Genomic DNA, 22,756 nt, shown 5'->3' with positions numbered 1-22,756 from the left:
GAGGGCTTCCCTGGTAACGCAGTGGTTGAGAGTCCGCCTGCCGATGCAGGGGACAGGGGTTCGTGCCCCAGCCTGGGAAGATCCCACATGCTGCGGAGTGGCTAGGCCCGTGAGCCATGGCTGCTGAGCCTGCGCGGCTGGAGCCTGTGTTCCGCAACGGGAGAGGCCACAACAGTGAGAGGCCCGCATACCAAAAAAAAATAAAAATAAAAAAATGAAGCCCGAAAGTTTTGAAATTATAAAACCTAGTTTAAAGCATGGGCGTGCGGCAGGGGGGTGGGGTGGGTGGGGCTTACTAAAATGAATTCAGAATTTAATAATAAAGGGTTATATAAAACAGAATTAATCTATCTTACCAAATTGGGTGTCTGGATCATAAAAAATGTCCTTATTGATCAACTGTTGCCCAGCTTGTAGACTCATTACGTCTATTATTTCTGAGCTTTCCCAGAACCCACTCCACCAGTCAGGGTAGGAGAGGAACTCCTCATCTACCTACTTCCTTCCTGCTAGCTTGGAACCTCTGATTCCAACCCACACTGCTGAGACCCGAATGGAGAGGAGGGACTCTGCAATAAGAGGGGCTCTTCCTCTCACAGATTCTTGACTTAGAATCTAGAATGGTAAAGGAACGATATTCTAAGTGCAGGTTAGGCTTTACAGTACCAATATCATAGTTCAATTTCATTACTAATTATGTAGCCTATCCTAGGAATTGTTTTTACTTATAATACAAGTCCTATCTCCTTTACAGATTCAAATTTTTGGAACACAATATATGAAGAAAGGACTGTCTATAGAATCCAAAGTAGGCTAATATATCCCATCAGAATTTTAGTTCAAGATAATTTTCCAATACCACCAATTCAGCAAGTCAGAATTGCAGGTTTCTTTCCACAATGGGAGTTTTAAAATAGCATAAACATTTTGCTATTTAGTACACTGAAGTGGTGATTTTTAAATAAGGGTCTAAGAGGACCATAGACAGCAAAGATTAATTCTTGTGTAACTTAAGTGACAGTTTATCCAGCTGAGAAATGGAAGACTGTGCTGAGGCAGAAGAGAATAAACTGTGGCTAAAAGCTATTATCACAACACTTATGAAGACTTACCAGCTGAACTACAAAATGGGTGAAAGAGTGTGTATTTCAACTTAAAAAATAGTTCTTTATTTAAGGAATTTTATTTATTGTTCCAAAAGCAGATCATTATTCCCCAGAATTAATTACAATTAAAGGAAGCCTTCTTTACACAGAACATAAATTACTATATTATTTAATGTGGACATTGTTAAAACATTCCAAAGTAATAAATCTATTCAATTATATGTGATATGACTCAGGAAGGCATGGAAGTAAAAAAGTTTTTAAAACGATAATGTGTTACAGGGAAGAGCAAATTTGTTAGTTCTACTCCATTAAGGATTCCTTAAGCAACGTAAAAACCAGAGTTCTAGTTATACTTTGATGTGTGGATCCTTTTGAAAGCTACTCTACCCTGTTTTATATGAAGCATCTGTAGCTAAAATGAACACCTAGTGAAGAGTACGAATGCTGCATTACACAAGCAGACGTCAGAACTGTCCCAAGGTGATTCTAAGTTACTTTAAACATGTATGCAGTCAGAAATTAGCTGTGGCTTACTTCTTAGAAGTAACAGATAATTACCCTCATCATGATGAAAAGGATTTTAAATGTAAGCTAATAGAGGTATTTTTCCTTTAGTAAAGCTCTGCTTTTAAAAGTAAACTTCAAAACTTTAATTAAAATAGGAAATGCTTATTACATAGTAAAAACTTCTCAGATTAGTGAGGCAGAGAAAAGGAGGGGCTCTGTAAAAGAAGGTGGGATAGAAAGATGAAGAAAAAGAGAAATGGAGGAGGAAAAGAAAAGAAAGGGAGGAAAGACTAAAAGGACAGAAGTGCCTACTGAAATACATTATTTCTTTCAAATTTTAAACTAGCAGGAGAAATTCTTTCTTCTCATATACATGAAATAACCAACGTTTCTCTTACCTATGCTTTGAAATATCTAGACAAACAGAAATCCAATGTAGTATGTATTCTTAACATTTTGAGTCTCTAGTTTTGAAGACATGTTCTTTCTTAGTATGTTAATTTTCTACATTTGAAATGTAATATCCATTTACACGAATGTTTTGAAGACAGATTTAATATGGTGTAAAATACGGTTAATGAAGTTCAACAATAAGTAACATATTAAGTTTGACTTCTCAAAGTTTTGTGCACATTAACTCAACCACACATCTAATATACAAATCACTCATCAGTGAATTCAATAATCATTTGAAATCCTCAGCTTACTAATTCATACAATTTCACAATTGTATGAATTTTACAATTCATACGATTTCACAATTGTATGAATTTTACAATTCATACGATTTCACAATTGTATGAATTTTACAATTCATACGATTTTAATTAATTTAAGTCGTGTACATAACTGTGTCACAACATAACAGATAGGTGACTTTCATGAAAAGATCACACCCAAGGTAGACATATGGTCTACTCATATATGGTTTCCAAATGTAGACCCAATCCTGTTGAACTTAATTGTGATCAAGACTCATCATTCCATTGTTAGATAGCCCTCCCTATCCACTACCCACTCTAAGCAACACAAACAGTGGCTCTTTGAACCAGCATTGACATTCCTTTACATTTACAAGATTTTTTGAAACAGACCTTTGAGAGACACATCCTGTTTGAGACAAGATATATTCTATAAAATGCTCCCAAGGCATCAAAAGATAATGCAGTTGACTGTTTAGTATAGTTTAGATATTTCTTAACTGAGAATTAATATTTTAATATATCACAATCGATCTGCAAAAGGAGCAACTTGCCTAGCCAACAATTTAGAAATTTCAAATATGTATATATCAAGATCTGCATCTATATGTAATAGCAATACAACTGATGCATGCATCAATATATCTACACATATATCTCTGTATTTACATGATCTCCTCAGTACTTGTCTTATTATTATAAACAATCTGCATGGATCATGAAGCAAAAATATATAAACCCCCGCAAAACCTTGAAAATTAAAAACAAAATTAAAAAAAAAACAAAAAAATGGGTATGACCCAACAACTAAGACACAAACTTCATCAAAGAGTAATATACCAGGATATAAAATACCAAACAAAATTTTCTAGGTTCAGGCCAGAAATAAAGAATAAGATATTAGCCTGTGTATTTTTAGATTGGTTTTTCCTTTTAATATTCCTAAATAATCACACATACATTACCTACTTGAAATTATTAGTAAGTAGTTATTTTAAAAGTATGAGTAATTAGACCAAAAGCAATTCTCATATTTACCCAAAAGAAGGAACCACTACTAAGAATCAAAGCCTAGTAATTCTGTTCTTAACGGACAGGTGTTGTGTGTTCTGGCCTGTTATATGAAAATCATTTATGAGAAGAACAGGAAAAAAAAAATCAGAAGGTAGTTTTCATTATTGGAATAGATAAGTGATTAAGCAAATTTTCTTACACCATGAAATTGTCAATAGATTAAATGATCACCCTATAGGGCATCATTTCTGGATGTTGGCATTCTCTTAGATGGAAAGGGACTGAAAGAAAAATGTGATAATGACACACACACACATAGATGATATGGGTAGTAGAAAACTTTGTGAAGGAAAAAAACATTCTTTAGACAGGGACTGAGCTTAACATCTGCCAAGACCTCATTAGGCCAGCAGTAAATCAGGAAACTAAAAGCCATGTCAGTTAGAAAAAGATGGGAAGGCTGTAAATCAACCCATTAAAGCAGCAGCTGACCATCCTAAGGTGTAGGTTATCCATGGCATACGGTTGACAATTCCTCCAAGAAACTCAAATATTAACTGTAATATGAGGTGCCTTAATAAATAAATAATAATAAACCAAGGAGTAAACTTGAATTGAAAATATTTTCTTAAGAGTTATACACCAAGATCTTATTTTGTCATATAAATACTATTGAATACTTAGGTATGAAACAACTCTATTCTCATTTTAGCCAAATTATAATTTTTTATGTCATCTCACAGTTAACCTAAGCTTTTTTCAAATTTCAAACTGACTGGAGTTCAACTTATTTTTACCATATCTACTCATATTCTCAAAGAGTGTTTAAGGAGAGTTGAAATTATCAAAAGGAGAGAATGAGAAAGAAAATACACACAAATAACTGACTGTAATGTTAATTTTTACATATATTAGAATACCATAATGAAATATAAGCATGTTATTAAACTAAGAATTTTTTTATGGAGGGATCTAAAATATAATTTTTAGTGAAATAATTAAGACCATCTTATCAAAATTTGTCTATCTTTGTAAAATGAGGTATTTAATCTTTCAGTTCTTAAAATTACCCCATAGTACTACATGCTTAAGTAGGGGAGTGAAGTTTATTCTATTCCTAAATTTGAGAGTTTATGCTTTAATGTGATCACTAAAAATCGCTTAATTGGTAACTGGAAAAAGAACATTCTGTAAATAAAAGAGAAAGAAAACCGCACAGCTTTAGCTATCTGTTTCAGTCTCCTCACACTAAAGGGAGGATGTCATGTTTTTACTTTCTGTCCATGCCTTTTCTCTATTAGAAGAAGAAGAAGAAGAAGAAGAAGAAGAAGAAGAAGAAAAGGACTGAGGCAGGAAGCAACAGAAAGGGTGGAGTAATAAGTAACTTGATGTGTGTAAAAACTGGAAAACAGTCTCAAATGGAAAGTTGTGATAGAAAGGAGTAAGAAAATAAAAGCAATGAACTCAACAATGTATCAAAGGAATAGTGATTAAGAGTGAGAGCTCTGGAGCCAGACTGCCTGGGTTCAAACCCCAGCTCTTCCACTTCCTGAGTGACCCTAGGCAATTTTCAATAACCAACCAATTATTTCATCCATACAATAGGGACAGTACCAGCATATGTCCCAGAGGACTCTAGTGAGAAGTAAATGAACTAATACATGTAAAGTAGTATTTCAAATAGTACCTGGCACACAAAGTACTCAATAAATGTTAGCTATTACTGGTGTTTCTCTATAGCTTACTTTAATTACCAGCAATGTCTTTTATTCTTGAAAATATTAAATGAAACAATGACCTAGCTTAGTGTAACAAATTAGTAATAAGAAAATGTTGACTTCATTTAATAATAACTTTAGTACTTTGGGATAATACTATTAATTTGCATATTTTAACTTCTTTAACAATAAATTAGGGACAACATTTGCCATTATATTATCTGTGTTATTTTGGAATTAATAAACAAAGCAAATTTTTAAGAAGCTCTAATATATATCCAATGCCTTAAAAACAAAACAGCAAACCACCTGCATCAAAAAGTTCCCATTCTTATACAATATAATTTTTAAAAAATATACCCACCAAATAAGCTTATAATTAATAGTTGCTTTCTTTTCAAAAATCCACATAGGAAGCAATTTAAGACTAAAACAATCCCAGAGAGTAGTAACTAGCTTATTTAGCAAGGGCAATCAAAATCTGCTGTGTTGGGCTGCCCCCTACAGGCCTCAATTTACCAATTTCTTTTAAAAGGTGTCTAAGGGAATATCATTAGAATCTTACATTAAGAATATTAATTAATTCTAAAGCAAAGTTTTATTCATTCATTCATTCTAGCAGGAAACAGTCTCTGAGAAACCTCTATAAAGATACAGAGAGAAATGAAACAATTCCTCGACCTCCAGTAATTCACAGGTTACATCTTACAGAGAAATCACATAGACTTCAACAGATCCATGGTGAAATACTGCAAAATAGCTTAACAAATGTCTATATTACAGTGTTGCATGTAGAAAAAGAACCAGGCTGGAAATCCAAGACTCAAGTTCTACTCTTCTTGTCTCTGCCATTAACTATCCAGTTGAACATCTGGGCAAGAGTTTTGTGCAAGCTTTCTAAAATTAGGGGGCTGAATTAGATGATTCCTAAGGTTTCCTCCTAATGTATAATTACATTTGCCATAATAAGAGGCAGAAGGGAATGTTTTAAAACAAAACTCAGAGAAAGAAGAAATAATTTCTACATGGTATGAAGAGTTGGGGCACATACGGAGAAATCAAGAAAGACTTCTTGGGGGAAGTGACATTTGAGCTGAGTTAAGAAGCATTCTGGGAATAGGGGCTATTCCTAGCAGGAGTGAACAGAGTAAGAAAATAAAAATATCAAGCATGTTTAGGGGAACAATACATGATGTTATTTGGTAGGAGTCTAGCTTTGTCTCATGAAAATCAAATTAACAGTAACTGAAATTAGTGCAAATGGCAAGAAAGTGATAAATGCAAATGGTTCTGGTGCTGTACAATTCTAAGAAACTAATCAAAAGAGATTCCAAGGCATTTTGTCTAGAAAATTGAAAGAAAGTGGTAAAGAAACAGGGAACTGAAACAGAAAGAGTAGGTTATGTGAGTACTTGGCAGTAATGAGTAATAGATTTTGGGGACCAGACAGAGCCTCACAGAGAAGACTACACTAAGACCAGAAATATACTGATAAATGGAGTGAACTATGTGTCACATATGTTACACTAGTCATAGGGGGTATGGCAATCCCTATCATCACTGATAAAATAATTCACAGCAATAAAATCTAATAATAATTACAGCAAATAATTTGCAAATTATTTCCTATGTGCCAGGCATAATATCAAAAAGTATTACATTTAATTTTCATTAACAACCCTATGAAATATTATTATCCCTATTCTACAAATGATAAAATTGAGGTCCAGAGATGTGAAGTGAATGCCCCAAATCACAGCTAATTGGGATATAATTGCCTAAATGAAACTTCTCCATCTTAACCACCTGGTATATTAATGAAAGTTACAGATTCAATTCCTACAAATTTTTCAAAGTTCTTTACTGGAGAACCCATGTAGAAAAAAAATTCCAAAATAATCAAGGATAGACAACTTTTAGAAAAAGTAATAATCATCTATCATTTATAGCAATATTCATGTTCTTAAGCAATATGCTAAGCTAAAATTTTTGTATTTAGAAATAATTAGAAAGAACAGATTAAAAAAAAAAACCTTAGAAAACTCCACAGTCTTTATTCTCTTCCCCAAATTTCTACAAAATCCACCTATCTAAATTTGGAGGTTAAGAATTATTAGAAGTGGTGATGTCATCAGTAATGATGAAGTACTTCAAATATCCTATCTTCCATAAAAGCAATGAGAACACTGGCAATAACTGTGAGAGACTGAATTATTAATGTTTAAAACTTCCCACAAAGAAACACCCAGAACCAGATGGCTTCCCAGGTGAATTCTACCAATTATTTCAAGATTTAACACAAATCCTTCACACACTCTTCCAAAAACTAGAAGAGGAAACACTACCCAACTCATTCTATGAGGCCAGTATTACCCAGATATGAAAATCAGATGAAGACATACAAGATAAGAATAGACCAACAATCGTTATGAATATAGACACAAAATCCTCAACAAGAAACCAGCAAACCTGGACTTCCCTGGTGGCACAGTGGTTAAGAATCTGCCTGCCAATGCAAGGGACACGGGTTCAAGCCCTGGTCCAGGAAGATCCCACATGCCACGGAGCAACTAAGCCCGTGCACAACAACTACTGAGCTGGGCGCCTAGAGCCTGCGAGCCACAACCAACCACTGAGCTCGCGTGCTGCAACTACGGAAGCCCATGCGCTTAGATCCCGTGCTCCGCAACAAGAGAAGCCTGCGCACAGCAATGAAGAGTAGCCCCTGCTCGCTGCAACTAGAGAAAGCCCACGTGCAGCAACAAAGACCCAAAGCAGCCAAAAATTTTAAAAAGTAAATAAATTAAAAAAAGAAAAGGAAAGAAAGAAACCAGCAAACCAAACCCAGCTACATATGTTATATAATCTGACTGACTGGTATCTATACCAGGAATACGAGGTTGGTTCAACAAAGAAAATCAAGCAATGCAATACATCATATTAATAGAAAAAAGGGGAAAAACACACATAAGAACCTGAATAGACACAGAAAAAGCACCTGACAAAATCCAACACCCTTTCATGATAAAAAATACTCAACAAAATATAGGGAACTCAATCTTATAAAGGGCATATAAGAGAAACTTACAGGCTAACATCATACTCAGTAATGAAAGACTGTAAGCTTTCTTCCCTGTTAAGATCAGGAATAAAACAAGGATGTCTGCTTTTGCCACTTTTATTTTGACTCTGTACTGGAGGTTCTAGTCAGGGAAATGAGGCAGGAAAAAGAAGTAAAAGGCATTCGAACTGGAAAGGGAGAAGTAAAACTATCTCCATTTGTAGTGACATGACCTTCTATATGGAAAATTCTAAGGAAGCAGCAAAAACAAAAACCAAACCAAAAAATCCCCCACAACTGTTAGAAGTAAGAAACAAGTTCAATGAGGCTACTGGATACAAGATCAATACACAAAAAAATCAATACTATTTATACACACTAGCAAAAAGTCCAAAAATGATAATAAAAACTGGATCAAAAAGAAAAAATTACATAGGAATAAATTTAACAAAAGAAGCGGGCAGGGCTTCCCTGGTGGCACAGTGGTTGAGAGTCCGCCTGCCGATGCAGGGGACACGGGTTCGTGCCCCGGTCCGGGAAGATCCCACATGCCGTACAGTGGCTGGGCCCGTGAGCCATGGCCGCTGAGCCTGCGCGTCCGGAGCCTGTGCTCCGCAACGGGAGAGGCCACAACAGTGAGAAGCCCACGTACCGCAAAAAAAAGAAGCGGGCAACTTGTACACTGAAAACGACAATACATCATTGAAGACCTACATATATGGGAAAAAATCCTGTGTTCACTGATTGGAAGACTTAATATTGTTTGTAAAGATAGCAATACTCCAGGGAATTCCCTGGCAGTCCAGTGGTTAGGACATGGGCTTTCACTGCTGCGGGCCCAGGTTTGATCCCTGGTCAGGGAACTAAGATCCTGCAAGCTGCGTGGTGCAGCCAAAAAGAAAAAAAAGATAGCAATACTCCAGAAATTAATCTACATATTGAATACAATTCCTATCAAAATCCCAATTGTCTTTTTTTTGGTAGAAACTGACAAGCTGATCCTAGTATTCATACGGAAATGCAAAAGATCCAGAATAGCCAAAATAATCTTTAAAAAAAGAACAAAGATGGAGGACTCATACCTCTTGATTTCAAAACTTACTACACAAAGCTACAGAATTCAAGAATAGACATATAATCAGTGGAATAGAATTGAGACTCTAGATACAAATCCACACATTGTGGACAACTAATTTTCAACAAGAGTGCTAAGACAATCCAATGAGAGAAAGAGAAGTCTTCAACAAATCATGCTGGGAGAACTGGAATATCTACATACAAAAGAATGAAGGTGGACCCCTTTACCTTGCACCATATACAAAAAATTAACTCAAAATGGATCAAACACCTAAATCAAAGAACCGAAACTATAAAACTTTAGAAGAAAACATAAGAGGAAATCTTCATCACTTAGTATTAGGCAAGGTTTTCTTAGATATGATAACATAAAAGCATAAGTAATAACAACAACAACAAAAAGAACTGGACTTCATCAGAACTAAAAACTTTTTTGTGTTTCAAAGGCCATGACCACGAAAGTAAAAAGACAGCCCACAGAACAGAAGTAACTATTTATAAAGCATATATCTAGTAAAGGTCTAGGATCCAGAATATATAAAGAACTTTTACAACTCAATAATGAAAAGACAACCCAGTTTAAAAATAAGCAAAGAAGAGACATTTTTCCTAAGAAGATATACAAACCATCAGTAAGCCCATAAAAAGACGCTCAACATCATTAGTCATTAGGGAAAAGCAAATCAAAATCATAATGAAATACCCCTTTATCCACTTAGGATAACTAATCAAAACAATGTACAGTAACAAGTGTTGGCAGGGACATGGAGAAACTGAAACCCTCATTCACTGCTGGTGGGAATGTAAAATGGTGCAACGATTTGGAAAACAATATGGCAGGTTCCTCAAAAGGCTCAGTGTGGAGTTATCATATGACCCACCAGTTCCACTCCTAGGTATATACTCAGGAAAAGTGAAAACATATGCCCACCCCCAAATTTGTACATAAATGTTCACAGGAGCTTTCTTCATAACAGCCCTAAAGTGGAAACCACCCAAATATTCATCAACCCGATGAATGGTTAAACAAAATGTGATGTATCCATACAATGGAATGTTACTCAAGTTAAAAAAAGGATGAGGTACTACATGCTACAAGACAGATGAACCTTGAAAATATTATGCCACATGAAAGAAGGCAGACACAAAAAGACACATATGATGTGATTCCATTTATATGTCCATGTAGCACATCCACAGAAACAGAAAGTAAATTAGTAGTTGCCAGGGGCCAGGGAGAGGAGGGAAGAGAAGTGACTACTAATGGGTATGGAGTTTCTTTTTGAGGTGATGAAAATGTTTTGAAATTAGATAGTGGTGATGGCTGCACAACTGTGAAATACTAAAACTGTACACTTTAAAGGGGTGAATTTTATGGATGTGAATTGTATCTAAAAAAAAAATAACCCACTAGAATATCTGATCCTAAAATTTTGTGATACGGAACCACAAAATACCCTGAATAGCCAAAGCAATCTTAAGAAGAACAAAGGGCTTCCCTGGTGGCGCAGTGGTTGAGGGTCTGCCTGCTGATGCAGAGGACACGGGTTCATGTCCCGGTCTGGGAAGATCTCACATGCCGCGGAGTGGCTAGGCCTGTGAGCCATGGCCGCTGAGCCTGTGCATCCAGAGCCTGTGCTCTGCAATGGGAGAGGCCACAACAGTGAGAGGACCGTGTACCGCAAAAAAAAAAAAAAAGAAAAAAAAAAAATAGAAGAACAAAGCTGGAGGCATCACACCCCCTGACTTCAAACTGTATAACAAAGCTATGGTAATCAAAACAATATAGTACTGGCAAAAAAACAGACACATAGAACAATGGAATAGAATAGAGAGCCCAGAAATAAACCCATAGATATATATATGGTCAATTAATTTATGACAAAGGCACCAAGAATATACAATGGGGAAAGGATAATCTCTTCAATAAATGGTGTTGGGAAAACTGAACAGCCACATGCAAAAGAATGAAACTGGACCACTATCTTATACCATTCACAAAAATTAACTCAAAATGGATTAAAGACTTGAATGTAAGACCTGAAACCATAAAACTCTTAGAAGAAAACAGTAAGCTTGTAGATATCAGTAAATGGTAAGAAAAGTGCTAAGCTCCTTGACATGGTCTTGCAAATAATTTTTTGGATCTGACTCCAAAAGCAAAGGCAACAAATGCAAATAGAAAAGAATGCTGGACTCTATTTCTTTAATCCTTTAAAACTCAAATCATGTTCCAAATTAATTCTTCATTAATTGAACCAACCTATGCCTGTAAAACATTAATCTCATATCCAACTGCTAAAGTCTCAATAAACATTCATCTTCTTGCAAAAAAGATATCCCTTTATAATATGGGCACATGTATATACTATACAGAGATAGATTTGCACTCTAGTCCCTGCTCCACTGCTCACTAGCTTTGTGTCTTTTATCTGGTCATTAACTTCCACCTTAAAAGAAGACAATAGTATTTGTTCTGTCCACACAAAGCTGTTGTGAAGATCAAATGAGGTAGCGTGAAGGTATTTTACAAAATATAAAGTGCTAAACAAATAGGATTTATTATTATTATATATCTCATATAGCTCTGTTCTACTTTAGGGCAATAGTAGAGAATGATAGTTTACTCAACAGAAAATCCAGCCCAGAATTCTGTAGTAAAAATGTATGGTATGAATGTTACAGTCTAATTTATTATGAGACCAGAATGACCGCCACCTTCATAGATAATGAGACCTTCCTTAGTTTGTTATATAGTTTGTGTATTTAGTGAGCACCTATTATGTGTATGGTACTGTGATGAACATAAAGATATAAGCACAGTACAGAGGCTCAACTTCTTCTCTGCGTTTACTAAAGAAGGCATTCTCCTTAGCTGTTTAATAAATGTTTAAAATACTCTGACCAACCTAAATGCCCATCGACACATGAATGGATAAAGATGTGGCACATATATACAATGGAATATACTCAGCCATAAAAAGAAATGAAATTGAGTTATTTGTAGTGAGGGAGATGGACCTAGAGTCTGTCACACAGAGTAAAGTAAGTCAGAAAGAGAAAAACAAATACCGTATGCTAACACATATATATGGAATCTAAAAAAAAAAAAAAAAAAAAAACGGTACTGATGAACCTAGTTGCAGGGCAGGAATAAAGAGGTAGACATAGAGAATGGACTTGATGACATGGGGTGGGAGGGCGAAGCTGGGACGAAGTGAGAGTAGCATGGACATATATACAGTACTGAATGTAAAACAGCTGGCTAGTGGGAAGCAGCAGCATAGCCCAGGGAGATCAGCTCGGTGCTTTGCGATGACCTAGAAGGATGGGATAGGGAGGATGGGAGGGAGGCTCAAGAGGGAGGGGATATGGGGACATATGTATGCATATGGCTGATTCGCTTTGTTGTGCAACAGAAACTAACATGGTAATGTGAAGCAATTATACTCCAATAAAGATCTATTTAAAAAAAAAAGAGAGGGCTTCCCTGGTGGCACAGTGGTTGAGAGTCTGCCTGCCGATGCAGGGGACATGGGTTCGTGCCCCGGTCCGGGAAGATCCCACATGCCGCGGAGTGGCTAGGCCCGTAAGCCATGGCTGCTGAGCCTGTGCATCCGGAGCCTGTGCTCCACAACGGGAGAGGCCACAACAGTGAGAAGCCGGCGTACCACAAAAAAAAAAAAAAAGAGAGAGAGAAAAAAATACTCTGGAAAGAAATTAACGTCATAAGCTGACCTTAAATTTATACATAGAAAGGTGAAAATGAATGATATGCCTTCAACTTGCAAGTTATGTATCATTTTATAACTGTTACCTTCACTTGGATCAGAAGTGAAGTTATTTTGAGAACTGAGCATCCATTCTGTACTTTCTTGTCTTTACATATGAGATACAAATCCTGTTTTTAAGCACAGATGTCTTAATATTCATTGTAGCATGTACCACCACAGCTAGGATGTGAATTAAGTATTAGATACCTTGCCCCAAGGATTACTGCCATATAATTCTTTACATGAAAAAACAGCATAATAACAACTATACATGGAGAGGATTCTGCGAGCACGGAAGCTTAACGCTTCCCCCTCTCTCCCTTCTACTCCCAAATCTATCTCATACCCAACACAGTGGCTCTCCTGAGCTAAAGCACCTATTGGGGTGAGTAGGCAGGGAGGACCTACATGGAGGAGCTACAAACCCTCTGCAATATTCTCCCCTCTGGGTGGACATGAGCCTAAGGACCAACGAGTCTATGGATCCCCAAAGGCTAAGGAAAAAGCTGGGAAAAAAGGCTGAATCCTGCTAGTAACGTTTATTATTCAATACTGTCTTGGCAATGCAATACTAGCAATGTGATAAAGCAAACAAGAAATGGCTGAAAAAATTATAGCAAGAGGTGTTGTTTTTTGGGTTGATGCCATAAATAAATATCTAGAAATGGAAATGAAATAAAGAAAAACAAAATCTAAAAAACACCTAGAAATAAATTAAAAAGAAAGGCACAGGGCCTATTTGAGAACATAAAACAAAATCTGAATAAGAAAGATGTACCTGGGCTTCCCTGGTAGTGCAGTGGTTAAGAATCCGCCTGCCAACGCAGGGGTCCATGGGTTCGAGCCCTGGTCCGGGACGATCCCACATGCCGCAGAGCAACTAAGCCCGTGCACCACAAATACTGAGCCTGAGCTCTAGAGTCCACAAGCCACAACTACTGAAGCCCGTGCGCCTACAGCCCATGCTCCACAACAAGAGAAGCCACCACAATGAGAAGCCCACACACTGCAACTAAGACCCAATGCAGCCAAAAACAAAAACAAACAAACAAAAAAGATGTTCCATGTTCTTATGTAGGAAGATTTGATATAAAAAGGTGAATTCTACCAAAATTAAAACAGAAATGTATTTCCACTTATTAAGCATGAAAAGACTGAAAAAAAGGTAAGGGGTGAATTGCCCCAGCAGATATCAGAAGACTAAAATCAAATAAAAATAATATTGTTATAAGAAAATACAAATAAACCAATGGAATGGTTTGTAAACATTTTTTACAGAAAGATACCATAAAAAAATCAAGACAAATTTTATAGTTGTGATTATTTTTTACAAAGTGTTTGATAGAAAAATGGTTAATATCTATAAAAATAATTTTTGTAAAATCAGATAAATAACCCAAAAGAAAAATAAGCAAAATATTTATTTTGCCCTCAACTCTGTGCTCAAGACCAACAGGCTGTCCTCATACTTACAATGTCCCCTCTGCCTTCAAAGGTCCTCTCATCACTCTTTGCCTACCTTAATTCTATCCACTTGTCAGACCTCAAAAGACATGACACTTTCATCAAAGAAGGCTTCTCTGCCCTACTAAGCTAGATCAAATTCCCCTTATAGGAATTAGGCTTTATTGCACTATATACTTCTCCTTCACAGAACCAACCACAGTTGTGATTTAAAATTTGTTTGTATACTTATTTGATTAATTTCTTTCCACCTCTAGATTATAAACTTTTAAAGCATGATGTACCATATTAATAACCACTTGCATCCCCTGTGCACAGTATTAGGCATAGCATGCAATGTTTGTGAACAAATGAACTTGAATGAATGAATGAGACAACCTTTTCTTACATGTAGCATATTGGCAGGATAACACTTATGAATCCATTGCTTCTTGAAAAACAGAAAATATGTGCCTAATTTTTACTATACAACCTAAATACCAATGCCTAAGGACTTCACAGTCACTTTACAAGTCTTTTTTAACAGATACCCTCCTTAATCACATCTGTTTACCTGTGCTTGTCTCAATAACATTTTAGTTACATTTTTGAAGCACTTCCTGCCATTAACCTCATCTCTAGAATACTGGCTAATATGAAGCACCTGGATTTCAGGAACACAGACCTGAAACACAGACGCTAAAGTAAACTGTTATGTAAATGACAGAAATGACGCATTTTGGGGGCTGTAATGGATCTCTAAACTACTTTTGGACCTATTTTACTTTTACCACTAAAATTCCGTCATTGGATTTATAGCCATTTTGAGCCAGCGGTAATCAAATTACAGATGAAAAAGAACTAAAGTTTTCCAACAATCTGTATAAAAGTCAACCTTTAAAGAATATCACCAGTTAGAGATTTTCTAGGTTTGGTCAAAGTGGACTTCACTTTATGTGATACTTATGTCTTGAAAATTGTGTAAGCTTAATTTTTATAAATAAAATTATATTTTCTTTGTTAGTCTTACCTATGTCTGGATACTAGTTGTTCCACATTTCATATGTGTGCCCCTGAGCAAGTGATTTAAAATTCCTCAGCTTCAGTTTCCTGACATGTAAAATCAGATAATGATCCCTACATCCTAAGATGGTTTTGAGGCTTCCAAAGATAAAATGGGCCTCACTGAAGCATGCTTGCTGTCCTATCCTTTTCACCCCCTGCTATACAGGAATTCTATTAGAATGCTGCAAAGTAAAAAAGTTTAGTAAAATTATGCCCTTTATTTGTCTTATTAATAAACCTGGATTTTCAGGTTTTATTTAAATTTACTTACTAATTTAAGGTCTCAAATAGTCCAGAGATCTATATCTAGTATATTAAAGAAATGAAAAGTACAGATTAATCAAAATGCCACATAAGTAAAAGCTACACTTAATCAATAGACTATCCCAACCACACAAACTAATCAGCTGTAAAGGAGTCAACAGCAGAAATATGGTATTACCTTTAGATCATATAATTAAGGAAAACAGAAAGCAGATCCCATCTTCCTTTCATCAAGGTATGAATGAAGATTCAAAAATACAAAATAGGGAAATGGAAAAAGCCAGAGAATGGACAATGGACAAAAACTAAGACTCCTAAATTTTTATATTCACTTATGCATCTCATGTCTAAAATTTTAATCAAGTTCAAGAAAACCAAACCAGATAAGGGTAAAGCCAACAGCAAAGTCAATAAAGAGAACCAATAAAACCCTGAGGCTCAGGGTCTTCTCTGGTGGCGCAGCAGTTAAGAATCCGCCTTTCAATGCAGGGGACATGGGTTCGATCCCTGGTCCAGGAAGATCCCACATGCCGCAGAGCAACTAAGCCCATGTGCCACAACTACTGAGCCTGCACTCTAGAGCTCGTGAGCCACAACTACTGAAGCCCGCATGCCTAGAGCCTGTGCTCCACAACAAGAGAAGCCACCGCAACGAGAAGCCTGCGCACCACAATGAAGAGTAGCCCCTGCTCGCCACAACTAGAGAAAGCCTATGAGCAGCAACGAAGACCCAACACAGCCAAAAATAAATAAATAAATAACAAAAAACCCTGAGGCTCTTGTCTCTCCCTGTCTGAGGCAAAGCTGCCACTGCCTTGACAGGAAAGATCAGGCAGCAAGCTCTGCCCTAACAGTCACCACCTGGCAGCCAGGTTTTGTCAAGCAAATTTTGAGAATTCTCTAGCTTCCCACTTTCTATCTAATTATAGAACTTTATGAAAACCATTCTCTCTCACATATACACATTCTCTTTCCCTCTCTCTCTCACATTCTCTCTCTAAATCCTTTTATGTTATGATATGACAGTAACAGGTATGGATACATCTGACAATATTCCCCAGAAAAGAATGGTAAATACTGCCATAAAGGAAAGAACTGTGCTTACTGTAAAAATAATAAATCTGCTCTGAAATCAGGAGTATAAAGTGTTTGAAAAAGAATATCATTGGTATAATTAGATAAACCTGTAATATGGCTTCTTTAAAGAACAATTCCGATCAGATGTGTAAATTCACTCAGTCATGCCCTTTTCATTTTGTGGATGAGGAAACGAAGGCCCAGCAAGACAGTAAGCACCTGTGGACACGCAACTAGTCAGTGCCACACCCCCCACAGAGCCTTACAGGCCTCCCTTCTAGTGCAGTGCTCTTAGTAGGAAACCTGTTTTTCAAGGGAAACTGCTTTGGCCTTTATGTCTCAAATATCTGACAACTTGGCGAGCTCAGAGAGGTTTACATGAAGTCACAAATTGTCAGACTAGGTGAATAAGGCAAAACTGTGATCTTGATCTATCATGCATGTTTCTGGATGCAACCCTTCCAACGGCTCTTTTCCACTTGCTCCTACTATTCTCCCACCATCTGAATTAATTTTAAAAGTGTTTTTTCTTCAACTACTACAACAGCACTATCCTTGTTAAAGCCAGCTAGTTCTTTCAGTTTTGGATGATTTGAACTATAAAGTCTTTTTTTCAGCTTCAGAATTATGTGATCTTTGGTGCTTTTAATATTCCACGATTCAACGAAGTAAGTACTTGTGAAGCACCTACAGTGTACGTAACACTGTGCTAAATCCTACTACACAGATTTAAAAAGGAAAAAACAAAAAACCCCAAACAAACAAAAAAAACTAACCTTGCCTTCAGATATCACTAGCATGTTGAGTGTATTAGTGTATCCACAATGCTAGTTAGATCAAGAATTACCTAACTTGGGCAAATCAATGAACCTGTCCAGGCCTAGATAAAGAGATTTTCGAACTGTGCTTTAGAATTTCCATAAATATGTGATGCTATAACCACTGGTCCCCAGGAGGACAGAGTCAAGCCACCTGAGTCAATCTCGCTTATCCCCATCTACCCACCCCTTCCAAGTTCAACCCCAAAGTGGGCTGCTGCATTAAAAAAAAAAAAAATGGGGCTTCCCTGGTGGCAGAGTGGTTGAGAGTCCGCCTGCCGATGCAGGGGACATGGGTTCGTGCCCCGGTCCGGGAAGATCCCACATGCCGCAGAGCGGCTGGGCCCGTGAGCCATGGCCGCTGAGCCTGCGCGTCTGGAGCCTGTGCTCCGCAATGGGAGGGGCCACAACAGTGAGAGGCCCGCGCACCGCAAAAAAAAAAAAAAAAAAAAAAAAGAAAAAGAAAAAGAAATGAAATCTACTCAGAAAACTTCAGGACCACTCTAAAATTCTGTAATAACCTGTTACTGTTTTTAATCCGTATTTTAATCACCAGTATCTATCTCAGTGATGGTGAAGACGCAGCCTCTCCCTATGAGATTTACAGACCACATAAAGGATCCTACCCACTATAAGTACTATACTTAGTCCATAAAATCTGACTCAATTTTGGCTTTCCTCAGTGGAATAACTAAAGCATATCACTAATGAATCTAGTTCTGTAAAATCACTCCTGAAGTTCTCTTAGGGAATACCTAGGTGGTCAGTACCAATTCATGTAACGTGAGACACTTCTCTCCATACAACTAGGCTTCCTGCCACCTTTCTCACATTATTTTATGCAGCTATAGTAACTGTCCTATTTGCCCACTGTTTAACATAACAGTTGCCGAAACTGTTCTACCGCTCTGCTGCCTATACAGAGAAGACTGAGACTGTCTCATGTGAGCAGCAACAATGTTTCCCTTCCTTTTCTTTAACAGGTCTCTGCAAACCTCTCTTCTCTTGGGCTAAAAACTTTACTGGTTAATCCCAATCCTCAATTGCCTTGCTCCATCAATTACTTTCCTTCTTATTTGATAAACACATTCTTCCATAAAATAACCTAAAATTTTATTCTGCCTTAGCCTTTGCATTACTTCGCCAAGTCTTTATTATACTGTGGATGATCCGTGGCTTATGACACATTGTCTTTAGCTACCGCTGAGTGACACTTTAGGAAGCAGCTTTACTGAAACTATTATTATATTTTTACCGTAGGTAAAGTATAAAGGATATTGCCCTGTCCCTTCAAAATGAGGCCACGTGAGAATTTCTTTCCTAGGTGGTGCCCAAGAAAAGTTAGCTTTCCTGATGACCTAGTAGGTTTTCATCATATATAAAATGAAAAACAAAATTATATCTCATCACATTTCTTTCCCCTTTGCTCTGGCTACAAGGAAGCTTGGGGTCAAATTTATAGGTCAATTTTAATAAATTTGATGATCTCACTTATTCAGAGCGTAGGTCATTTCATGCCGGGTTTCCATTTTATATCTTTGGTGGCTCTAATTTTAAATTTCAAACTTTTTCTATTTTGTGACTATACAAAATATATTCTTGTAAATTGCCTCAGATTCTTCATGATACAAGATAAAGTATAAATAAATAAATTATGGTATTGCCAAACCCACTGGGTAACATTTGTGCTTAACAAAGACTCGTGGAATTAAAATTTTACTTTCCTGAAAAAAGGAAGCAGAGGTGTGTGGCTGATTAGATCATCTGGTCTCATTCCATCGGGCATTTTCCTCATTTTATTTCTATTGTACATATTATGAATCCATGATCTAAACACAGGCTATCTGCCACTATGTTAATGAAATAAATGGGAAGCAACCTTATGTAAGTCATAAAAACTTTTTATTCTTTGAGTATATTGGGATTTTTGTTTTTTACTTTTCAATTGGACAGTTTGTTTTCCTCTTTGAACACACACTAATATGATGGCGCTATAAAAGATTAAAAAGTAACTGGAGAAGTAACTATGAGTAAAGACTGTGAGATAGTAAAAATGGCTACTGAGGGAAGTTATGACACAATCTCTTTGAGTTTGAATCGAGGGCCTGCTAGATGAGAGTCTATGTTTGTGATACTGTGTTTCTAATTCCTATTCTTAACTGCTTTTTCTATGATCGTAGGCAACTAGCTTTCTGGATACCATTCATTCAGTGAAAATTTACTCAGTATTGCTATATAGGAAACACATGGTAGTTTTAAAGTACTCTACAGAAACATGGAGTTTCTTAACCCCATGAAAGTGTACAGTTATGAGACGCTACTATTTATTTTGTTGTACAACACTGAGGACCCATCATCTAAAACAAATACAGTCGATTCTCATCTGTGATACTTATGTTTTATAAAGTTACTGCAAACACTGAATTAACAAATACTGAACCATTGCTCTTAGGGGGACTACAAGGGTTACTGCAAGTCTCTGGTCACATGTCTTCAACTCATCAATACATAACCTTGTTTTATGTATGTTTCTGTATAAAGATAGCACTTTAGCACTATGCTTGGGAGTCATTTTTAACATCAGTATTACCAACAAAAAGCACAAAAATGTGAAGAACGCGGCACTAAATAGACTGGGAAATGTCACTTGTTTACAGTATGAGAGCAGAAACAAGAAGGCACAGCATCACTGAAAATGTGCACATGGGCAAATCAAATTTTTCATCACTCTGCACATGTCCAGGGTAGTACTGTTGAGTACTGACTTTGAGGTTGCAAATAAATTTTAGCAAGCAGGCTAATCTGCAAATACAAAATCTGCAAATAAAGAGCACCAACTAAATGAGTCACATATTTTCACAGTGCAGTCTCTGATTTGACTGCCACCAAAAGGAAGAGATCTGGAAAACCCTAATAAATGTTATTCAGTTACCATGCAAACTGAAAAGACTTTGGACTAGAGTGCTTCAAGAAGTAGGATGTCTGAGGCTTTCATGAGTTGGTAGTGTTAAAAATGTTACTTCCTACCTGGTATATTCTAAAAGGGATGTAACGAAATCCATTTTCCTCTGCAGGATATTCCATGAGTTTCCGATTGATCGCCCAAAACTGGTCAAATCTGTCTGTAATGATAAATTATTCATAAAAATGAACATTGTAATTTAATACCTCATATGAAGAGATGAAAGTTGTTAAGCATCCATTCTAGTAGAAGTTTCTGAAAGGGCATTATTTCTATATTATTTTTTCTTAAACTTATCTTTCCATAACTAAACATAAAGCAAGATATAAATTTTTTTTCTACGTTATTGTTGCTTCCTTTTCCTAGATATCTCCATAGACACTTTTTCTCAGAGGAGAAACCCTAAATAGATTATGACTACTGGTGTCATCACGGCAAAAAACATCAGGTATAGATGAATGTCTCGATTCCCTTGGTCCTATTCCTACTGTCTAAACTATAAGGGCACAGCTTCAAGTGACCTAAAGTTTAACCACAAATTGTTTAAAGAGACAAAGTAAAAATACCAAACACAGTACACATTAAGCAGAAAAAAGATAAAATTATAGGACAGGCTTTGAAAGAAATGTGAAACTGACACTTAAATAACTGTCAGTTGTAGTTAAATCTTAGACTGATTAAACAATTCCTTTTTAGGGCTTCCCTGGTGGCGGAGTGGTTGAGAGTCCGCCTGCCGATGCAGGGGACACGAGTTCATGCCCCAGTCCGGGAAGATCCCACATGCCACGGAGCGGCTAGGCCCGTGAGCCATGGCCTCTGAGCCTGCGCGTCCAGAGCCTGTGTCCGCAACGGGAGAGGCCACGACGGTGAGAGGCCCGCGTACCGCCAAAAAAAAAACTCCTTTTAAAAAATGTAAGGCTTGCTTTAACCAAAAAAAACACCCACTTTACTGATATATAATTCACATACCATAAAATTCACCTTTTTGAAGTGTTAACTGAGTGGTTGTTAGCATATTCAGAGTTGCCAATATCTAATTTCAGAACATTTTCATCATCCCCAAAAGAAACCTGTACCCATTAATAATTATGCCCTCCTCGCCCATCCCCTGGAAATCACTAATCTCTATTCTATTCCAGAGATTTCATATAAATGGAATCATATAATATGTGGTCTTCTGCATCTATTTTTTTTCTTACTATGTTTTCAAGGTTCATACATGTAGCATGTATCAGAACTTCATTTTTACTACCAAATAATGTGTCATTGTATGGAGATACCACATTTTGTTTACCCATTCATCAGTTTGTAGACATCTGGGTTGTTCCCACTTTTTGACTATTATGATTAATGCTACCATGAATATTCATGTACAAGTTTCTGTATGGATGCGTATTTTCAATTTTCTTGGGCATACTACCTAAGAATGGAACTGCCGAGTTACACGGTAACTGTTTATCTGCCATACAGTAACTATGTTTTGAGGAACTACCAAACTGCTTTCCAAAGAGACTGCACCATTTTACATCCCCACCAACAATGTATGAGGATTCTGATCTGTCCACATCCTTGCCAACACATTATTGTCCATCTTCTTTATTATAGTCATTCTAGTGGGTATGAAGTGGTATCCCCTTATGGTTTGATTTCCATTTCCCTAAAGACTAATTATGCTGAGTACCTTTTCATTTGTTTCCTAGCCATTTATATATTTTCTTTTGGAGAAATGTCTATCAAATCCTTTGTCCTCTTTTTAACTGGGTTGTTTATCTTTTTGATGTTGAGTATTGTAAGAGTTCTTTATGTATTCTGGATATAAGCCCCTTAATCTGATAAATAATACACAACTGTTTTTTTTGCCCATTGCTGTGTGTGTTTTTTTTTTTTTTTTTTTTTTTTTTTTTTTTTTTTGCGGTAGGCGGGCCTCTCACTGCTGTGGCCTCTCCCCCTGCGGAGCACAGGCTCCGGACGCGCAGGCCCAGCGGCCATGGCTCACGGGCCCAGCCGCTCCGCGGCATGTGGGATCCTCCCAGACCGGGGCACGAACCCGTGTTCCCTGCATCGGCAGGCGGACTCTCAACCACTGCGCCACCAGGGAAGCCCGTGTGTGTTGTTTTTTAATGGCTTTAACTCACCCAGATTTCTACCTTAAAATATTTTTTATACA

At 36.9% G+C, this 22,756-nt stretch overlaps 1 protein-coding gene across 5 annotated transcripts in view; it reads right to left on the bottom strand.

Annotated features, from left to right (window-relative positions):
- ATG5 (autophagy related 5) overlaps positions 1–22,756 on the bottom strand; it is a 122,509-nt gene that overhangs the window by 31,308 nt on the left and 68,445 nt on the right. For 4 of the 5 annotated variants that reach the window (XM_082634005.1, XM_082634004.1, XM_082634006.1 and 1 more), the window contains one exon: positions 20,655–20,749. In XM_082634005.1, the coding sequence (XP_082490131.1) occupies positions 20,655–20,749 (95 nt within the window). The remainder of the gene's footprint in view (positions 1–20,654; positions 20,750–22,756) is intronic. The other variant, XM_082634008.1, reaches the window with a different exon arrangement.

The sequence above is a fragment of the Mesoplodon mirus genome (assembly GCF_964341445.2).
Source record: "Mesoplodon mirus genome assembly, chromosome: 10".
NCBI lineage: Eukaryota > Metazoa > Chordata > Mammalia > Artiodactyla > Ziphiidae > Mesoplodon > Mesoplodon mirus.
The sequence above is the reverse complement of the archived record's forward strand: the minus strand, read 5'-3'. Positions and strand labels throughout refer to the sequence as shown.